Below are 8,598 nucleotides of genomic sequence, written 5' to 3'. Positions count from 1 at the left end.
AAGAGTTATGAACTTTTTACAATCCCTAAGCACCCATAACTTGTTATGGAAAACAAAACGTTGGCAGAGAACATGTGGTTGCTGGCTGGGCTGGTGAAGGGGGAGTAGATGTTACTCCACCCAACAGGAAAGGTGGCACTTCTGCAGGCAACTATGTGCAAAACCAGAAATTACATTACAAGCTTCTGCCACCCTCTACATTGGTTCATGTATTCTTAAAGAATGGTGCTGGGACTCCCCTGACCTTGAAGTCTCTGCCCCCCCCATAATTTTAGACAGAAGGATGTTAGTTATGCTTTTTTCAGTGGTGAGAAAAGTGTGCTCTACTCATTTTCAATGGCTTTTATATATCCATTGCATACTTTCAGTATGCATTATGCTTACTGATTCGTACATTAAATGACATTATTGACCTCAGCCATGCCTATTTTTTATTGAAAAACCCATTTTGCTTTCTCTTACCCCTGCAAACTAGAAGTAAGCTAAAAACCTTAAAGCTGTCATTATTTATTTCATGGCGGGGGGGGGGGAGTTGAGACTAGTGACATGTGTGCATTGCATCACAGCTGAAATGTGAGATCCTATGTGCTGAAGCATAGATCTTGATGCAGCGCTTGCTTGAAGGACACCAAATCTGACAAAAGAACATATACACACTCATCCTAGATTTTATTGTTCTGAATTCCCCCATGTGGCTCAGTTGCTTGGCCCAGTTGCTTTAGTCACCTGGAGCTATTTGTTTTGCACATTCCTTGTTCATAGCTCCTTTCTGGATGCGGCAAACTATGATACAGATTATGTGGATCCATCTGCAACATGACTGATAAGTGGCAACTCATGGAGTTGGCATTTTGGTCTCTTCCAGCTTAATGACTCATCAGTCTTTTTCAATAGCATTTGTACAGGAAATTTGCTTCAGGTGGCAATATAGTGATTTTTTTTTCTAACTTAAATTCTTGTGCTGAATTAAGGATCCTACACAAGAGACCAGAAGTGTAGTTCTACTCCATTCCATAATTATTATCACTAGACCTTCTAAATATCACAGAACAGAGAGTGGTAATCTATCTATCAGTGTTTCAACAGGACTTTATCACTCAACTACCACCACTGATCAAATATGAATCATTCAGGATGAAAGACCTATAGCTCAGTGGTAGAGATTACAGCTTTGTATGTAAAAGAATATTAGGGAGCAGGTGAAGTAAAAATCCCTGTCTGAGACCTTGGACAGCTGTTGCCAGTCATATCAGCAGCTTTGGGATATGTGGATGAATGGTCTAACTCAGTATGACGCAGCTTCCATGAGCAATTAGAGGTGAAGAAATACACACAGACCAAGACCAGCTACTATTTTAAGAACATACTTTATACAAAATAACAAATTCTTATGGAAATAAAATCTACAGATCTCCAAGGATCAAGCTTATTTTTTAAAAAAAGGATCCTTAAAAAAATTACCCAAACACAGAAAATTAAACTAACTATTGAGGTAACTGTCGCTCTCAGGGAATCGGTAGACCAAGACGAAATATACACAATATAAAAATAAATAGCATTCCCCTTTCCAGTATTGACCAGGAGAGTTCAAACCCAGCTCTTTGCAGCAGCAAAAGAGTAGAGGAAAGGATCCCTGATGCTGTGCTCCATGGGCAAGGAAAGTGATCAGGATTTTTTCAGGAGCAGTGGAAAAGGCAGCCAAGTGAGGTACCTGAGTCCCAGTTGGGGAAAATAGAAGAGCACACGAGGAGGAATTCACAGTCAGTCAGTCAGTCAGTCTTATATCAGGTGTTACCTCTCCAATTAACGGGCCCTCTTGACAGTAGCTTCCTGCCACACTAATAAGTTCAGTCTGCTATGGCGTGGAAGACTCATGCCGGCTCCCTTTCAAAACTAGTTGAGAAATTAATTTATCCAGCCAGACACTGCCATGTGCAGTCCAAACCATGTCAGATTCCTCCCAGAGTTTGTCAATAATATATTTTCACAGCTTGATGGTGAGAGGACACTTGCAGCCACAGCTCGTAGTCCTGTTGACCAGAAGATATTTCAGCTGTTTGACAGAGACCAGGATCCAGCTTGCAAGTCAAACATCAGACTTCATCCAGAGGAACGTTCTCTCTTCTCCTTTTGCCCCCAAATAGGCAAATTACATTCTTTACAATCTTAATTACAATAATACAGTCCCTCCCATCCCACCCACCAAATGACCCAGAAAACATTTCAGGAATGATGGAGATTGGCAAAAAATTGTCAAAGCTCAACCACTTCAAATTAAAAACCAAAAGTATTGTTAGAAATTCTCAGATCACTAAGAAATATATTCTCTAGCAACCAAGCCTGTTGTTTTGTGTCTCTAGTTAGAAAACTTCTTTCTTGCTGTCCTTCCTAACCATGGGGAAAATATCTCATTCTACTTAGACAAAATGCAGTAGTGCAGGAAAAAGGTGAGCAGTAGAAAAAAGTACTCAAACATTGAGCAAGATACGATTTTTGTATGTGTAAAATCAGGAGCCAGACTAAAAAACTAACTTCCTATTACTAACAGTAATTCAAGTTCCAGTCACTAGTCCCAATTTTTAGGCACCAGTGATCTCTGGATTTTTTTACTTCCCTGCAGTGGACTCCTATGATATACTTAACTTTTGTAACAGGGGAACCTGGAGAAAGCACAATAACTGCTCTGCTTTTATTGCTAAATAGTCAGGCTGTAGTGTGCACTGAACTATTATGGAAGAACAAAGCATTAGTAGATGCCAGGATGCATAAAATCTGAACTATAACTTGCATTTATATCCAAAGGAGAATTCAACACCATGACACATGGAAGCCCCTGTTCAATGTCAGTGAAGTCAGTTGCAGAGGGATTTAAATTCATTGTATAACAGTGACACCTTGTGGTCCGTAGAGAATGTGACTAAACCCAAAGAATCACTGACATTAGTGGTAGCACTGATCACCTAGAGCTAAGAGGAATTCCCCACCAGGATCCATTGGATCCTTCAATGCTCTGACTACAGAAAGTATGCAGCAATTTGGCAGCTGTTAATATTGCAATAAGCACCTGGTATACTGCCAATGCTAAACAAGTACCTAGTAGAAATAGTTACACAGTTTGAAAAATTTCACAGAAATCCTGTAGATGCTTGCCGGAAGACATAGGAATTAAAAACAGTAGGGCCTGCCAACTACATTTAGCTCCCCATTGATAACAGTCAATATTCCTACTGTGTTGTTGCTCATCAGCACCTGAACCTTATCAAAGAAACATTCACGTTATAGTAAAGCAAATTTCTGATATGTGCTAATCAGCAAGAACCTCTTTTGTTACTCTCTTGTCAGCCAAGTTATATTTTCGATTCCTCCAACCCAAACATTCATCAACAGCATCCAAAATTTTGTCTGGTCTTTGTAGGTGGTCAAATTCTGTAGCTGACTGCCACTCACTCTGACTCTCCAATCTGGAGAGGGGCAAGATCATATTTCAGATGTGCCATGTTGTGGCGGTATTCTAACTTTGTGAAAAATCTTGCCACTTCAGAGTGCCTCTGAAACTCACATGGCTGCAAAGGTAACCCCTAGAGAAAATGGAAGGACTTGTGGCTAGATTTCTGAAGTCTCCAACCCCCAAAACTGAGTGGGAATGCAAGGGCAAGCCTCTACACTCTCCTCCCATTTTGAGCTCAGCAACTTAAAAATATGCTCACCACTGGTAAGTGCATTTTGGAGCCCTGCTCACCACCATCTCCCACAATCAACCTTTGGAGTCTCTTTCAAAATCTCATCTGTTTCATTTCCACATTCATAACAGGATTAATTTAGGTCTGCTGCTGTCTGCTTCTATGTATCTATTCCTACTTGTTTTCAGAACACTTGACTATTTCAACATTATGAAATCTCACATCTGGCACTCCTCACTGTAAACATAGGCACCAGTATTGGAAAAGGTATGCCAGAATCAGTCCTTATTTTCTTAGGTATGTTTCCCTAACATATAGCAGTGAAGAAAAACATGTTCTTTAAAAAATATTTAATTCAGTGGTAAATGTGGGCACTAAAGGAGATGCTCCACACAATGCTTGAATTACTGGGGTGTGGGGGAGGAGAGGGGACCTTCTTATAGTTTATTATAGAATAGATTAGGAAATATTGCTTCAGGATAGCATGTGTCTGGCTGCTGGGAGGGAATGGAAGAGCAGCTGCATCTCACACAAAAGTGGAATCTATTCTCATGGAGAAAAGGCCTTATATAATCAGAGGCATCTTTGTTTTTCAGTCAACATACATATAGGATAATGTTACACTTAAATAAATGGGAAATAAACCACTTCCTTTCACTGAGAAAAAACCAGCATCTTGCATATTCTCCTCATACAAAGATACAAACTATGTTTTCTGGTTTCTAGGCCCTGTACATCATCTCCTGCTTCTAGTTGGGACATATGATGACACAAAGGAATGGCCAGAGAACTCTGTGATCAAATAGTGCTAACTTATTGATAGAGGCTATATTGGAATGCTACCAAATGAAGAAAGCACTGTGCACCGCCAGGGAGCCTACTGAACTGTCATGTCTGTCAGATCCTTATTTTCAGTTCCACCAACACATTGCCTTCACTCTCCAAACACAGGAAAATGCAAACCAACTTCAGATCTAGAACTGAGACATCAACTGAAATACACAACTACTTTTTACAATAGGCACACTATTGATGTACTGCTGATATTTTATGTTTTGTTTGAATTAGAAGTATTTCATATATCCAAGCACCGTAGCATTCACCAGTATCAGTAATACCTCTGTTTGAGGATCATAGACCATTATTGATAATGAGACACTATAAGGAGTAAAACAATTCATCCAACTAGGAGGATTTAATTACCAATATTGGTAATTAATACCAGTCAATAGTGGTTTTTTAATGCCTAGGTAATTATTTCAATGAAGGAAACTCACCCTCCCCAAAAAACTCATATATTGTTTACATGATTAACATTTACCATTAACACTTCCTCTTTATTTTTAGTGTGTCTGCTTTAGGAAAGGATTTATTCTTCCCTTCCTGCTTCAGAGAGAAGTATGCAGGGGTCATTATGTGCCTCTTTAAAAAAGGTTTCTTCCACATGGAAGGCAGGGGTCCTGCAGGGCCAGAATGTGTTGCACCCCATCTGTATCTTAAACAGATACAGATGGGTAAAAGTGGGGAGGTTATTGCTTGAGATAGTTCTTTCATTACAAGAAGCACAAGCTTTGAAGCCCATTATCAGTCCATCTGCAGCTGTGCCACTCATCTATCTTAGCCATCCAAAAGGCTCACACACTTATTATTCAACCACTCATGCCAAAATTACGATAGAACAGGAACTGGGAAATAGCAAAAGCTTCCCATCAACTTCTAAAAGAAATAACACCACTATCCTATTACAATGCCTTCCTAGGAGCCACTAACATCCATATGTTTACAGATACTGAGTAGCAGTTTGTGGGGCTCTGCTAACCTTCTGGCTTCCCAGCAGCAGAGCTAATCTGCTGCTCCTGCCACCATAAATCACACTAAGTTCCCCACACCTCACACCTCCCCTCTCAGCAAGTGCCAGAGACCTGCTCTGTTGGGAAACCAGGAGAGCAACAGAGTCCTACCCTCACCGGACATTACTGTAGATACTAGAAGCTATCTCATAACTCCAATGTGCTAATAAGCTCATGTAGATCATTTAAGCCCAACCTAACAAGCTCATTGCACACACAAGCTTTCACATGCAATAACCTGCTTCACAGTTCTAATGAAAGTGTGCTCATTGCTCTCTAAAGTATATCTCACGACAAACCAGTGAATCTATAAGGTGCCACAACATTATTCTTTTGTTTGTTTGTTTCACAGACTAAAATGACTATAGATTTGGAATGTATTCCTGATTTTTTTTGGGGGGGGAGAGAATACTATGCTAACTTGTGGCCCACCAGATGTTGTTGGGACTACAGCTTCCACCATCCTTGAATGTTGGCCATGTTGACTGGGACTGATGGGAGGTAGTGGAACAACTTCTGCAAAGCCAGTAGCCAGCCACATCTGCTATACAAGGAATGGAAATTTTTCTTCTCTAGTTTATGAAGTTATCAGGCAACAGACTAGAAGAGATTAAAGGGAAGAGGCAGAAACTCTTCCCTAATATTTAGTGATAGACATAGGTAGAGCCCCTTTCAAGCTTGCACCATATCGTAACTGCTCTGCAATGAGGCTATGACTCTGGGCTAGAGTTCTATTTAAAAAAACACAACTAATATAAATTCATTCATGGGAGGGGAAAATCAGTAGGGGAAATGTTGTTTAAAACAAAAAACTTAAGTTTTTAAAAGTATTTCAGGGCCTAGGTGCCAGCGCCTCTTTCTTTCCTTTGAAAATGACTGTCCATGAGCTGCGTACTCTAATTGTATTAGGTTAGCTGGAACTGCCACTGGAGATGTGGCCGTGGTCCTTTTTTACTTGCTACTTGTACTAGACATGAGACTGAGAATAGATTTCTGGCTCACATGCTCCTTTCTCTGCTTTCCATGGGCACAGAGGAGCTCAAATAAACATGGAATTTTCCCTGTTCAGTCACTAACTTCTACACACAGTGAAACGAGGGAGTGAGCACTTAGGATATACATTGAAGCTCACTCCAGGCACAATCCAAGTAAACAAATGGGCAGACCTATGGCATCCATCAACAGAATATAGTAGTGCCTAGTGAAAGTTTCCACACTCTGACTGAATGTGTGTCCAAGCCTGGCGAGAGCCCCATACTTAAGACAAATCAGAGCGCCATATTATTGTATTCTAGGTGCCACTGAAAGCATCACAGATGCTGCATAAGAAACCCTTCTGTAATATTCTCACAGGCCTTTGTCTCCGGTTTTAGCATCTTTAAAGAGATCTTTGAAAACATTGGCATTACATGTAACAACATTCTCTTTTCTTATCCTCACAATCTCAGCTTGGGTGTATGGCAGGGTAACTATTATTCCCAGTCAGAAATGTTTGCGAAAAGGCTGCTACAATTCTAAACAAGATTTCCAAATTTCTGGAAATTCCAGTTTGCTGGTTTCCTAGTTCCAAAAGTGGCAGGAACTAGCAGTGCATACAATTCAAGGGCAAGTTTGGGGAACACTGATTTCTCCTGAGCAACACCTGTGGCCAGTTGCCAGGCAATGCCTTAGCCCCAGGTAACCAATAGGTGGTGTTGATATAAAAAATCAGAAAAAAAAATATTTCCTGCATCTACCCACTCCTGAAGGATTTCAATGTGACATGATTGTAAACATATTATGATCATCCCAGTGCTATGCCCACAACATTTGAGGCCTACCACTCCCACCCTAATAATGTACAATACATTCACCAACAGAAATATTTTTCTTTTAAAAGGCAACAGGTTAAAAAAAATCTGTAAACTGGATTCCATTCCAAACACACATATTAATACAAGTACTTTCCATAGCCTCCTGTCTTTCACCCTGAAAAATATACCTGAGTTTTAGCAGTTCATGAAAGTTTCAAGCTCCTCAAACAGAGCCCCTTTAAACTCTTAATGAAACCTAAGTCTCTGGTGAGAAATATGTCATTAGATCAAGTTGCTCCCTCTGTGTCATTGTGACTGTCCTATGAGGTGCTCTATTCCACCAGACCTTGGAAAGAGATGCTTCTGGGAAAGAAGATGAGTGTAGAAAGTATATTTCCCTTTGCCCTCATCCACTCGTATGTGGCTCTCATCTCCATCAAATCCTTCCAGCCTTAGACTAACTCTGAAAAGGGACAAACAAAAAAGTGATGATTATTTTTCAGAAGTAGTTTTCTAAATAAATAATAAAGATCAAGCTTTGACTAAGAGCTTCAACACTATATTAAATGTGTAGAAACCACAATTTTGGTTTTAAATAGTAGCTGTAAAGGGAGGGGGGAAATCGGGATAGCAACAAACAACTTTACTTCCTGGAGGAGGGACAGCAGATTTTCTTGGGGGGTGAGGGGGATGATCTTCTCCAGGACTGTGCAGTTTATTTATTATTTTAAAATTTTTATATCATGCTTTTCACCATCTAGGTCTCAAATAGGTATATAACAATAAAAAATGCAAAATTTAAAATTTAAAACATAAACATCACAAAATTAAAACCTCAGAAATTTAAAATATCTCAACAAGAACATGAGAAAAAAATTAAAATACCAGAGAATCATTCATGAGGCAAAGTCCTCCTGAAGTAAGATGGTTTTAACAACACCTGAAACTCAGCAGGGAGGTGCCTGTCAGACTTCTAATTGGGAAAGAGTTCCATAGAGTTTGGCCAACAATATCCAAGGTGCAACTTCTTGGTGTGAGTCATGCTTCTGGTCCATGGGGGACCACTAGTGATTGGGATGTACGGAGAAAGGTGTTTCTTAAGGTATCTTAGACCAAAAACATTCATGTTTTGTGCACTAATACAAGAACCTTTACCTTGGCCTGGTAGCAGAGGAGAATCCAGTACAAGTCTTTCAACAATGGTATCAAGTGTAGGTGATCCGTTCAAGGTAGGCAACATTGGGGGGGAGGGCAGGCAGATGGTGTGTGGGAAGA

General features: G+C 40.1%; 1 protein-coding gene across 3 annotated transcripts in view; it reads right to left on the bottom strand.

Moving 5' to 3' along the window:
* Positions 1–1,350: 1,350 nt before the first annotated feature.
* CECR2 (CECR2 histone acetyl-lysine reader) overlaps positions 1,351–8,598 on the bottom strand; it is a 118,387-nt gene continuing 111,139 nt past the window's right edge. Inside the window, exons 19-20 of one of the 3 annotated variants that reach the window (XR_014538735.1) lie at positions 7,512–7,786; positions 1,351–2,127 (exon numbers count right to left, since the gene is read on the bottom strand). Coding sequence is in view for 1 of the 3 variants with exons in the window: in XM_083572546.1 (XP_083428672.1) it covers positions 7,781–7,786 (6 nt within the window). In the remaining 2 variants the exon portion in view is untranslated. Of the gene's footprint in view, positions 7,787–8,598 lie in introns of all 3 variants that reach the window. The other 2 variants (XR_014538736.1, XM_083572546.1) reach the window with 2 other exon arrangements.

The sequence above is a fragment of the Podarcis filfolensis genome, assembly GCF_964270895.1.
Source record: "Podarcis filfolensis genome assembly, chromosome: 10".
NCBI classification, from domain to species: Eukaryota; Metazoa; Chordata; class Lepidosauria; order Squamata; family Lacertidae; genus Podarcis; species Podarcis filfolensis.
This window is presented reverse-complemented; position numbering and strand designations above follow the sequence as displayed.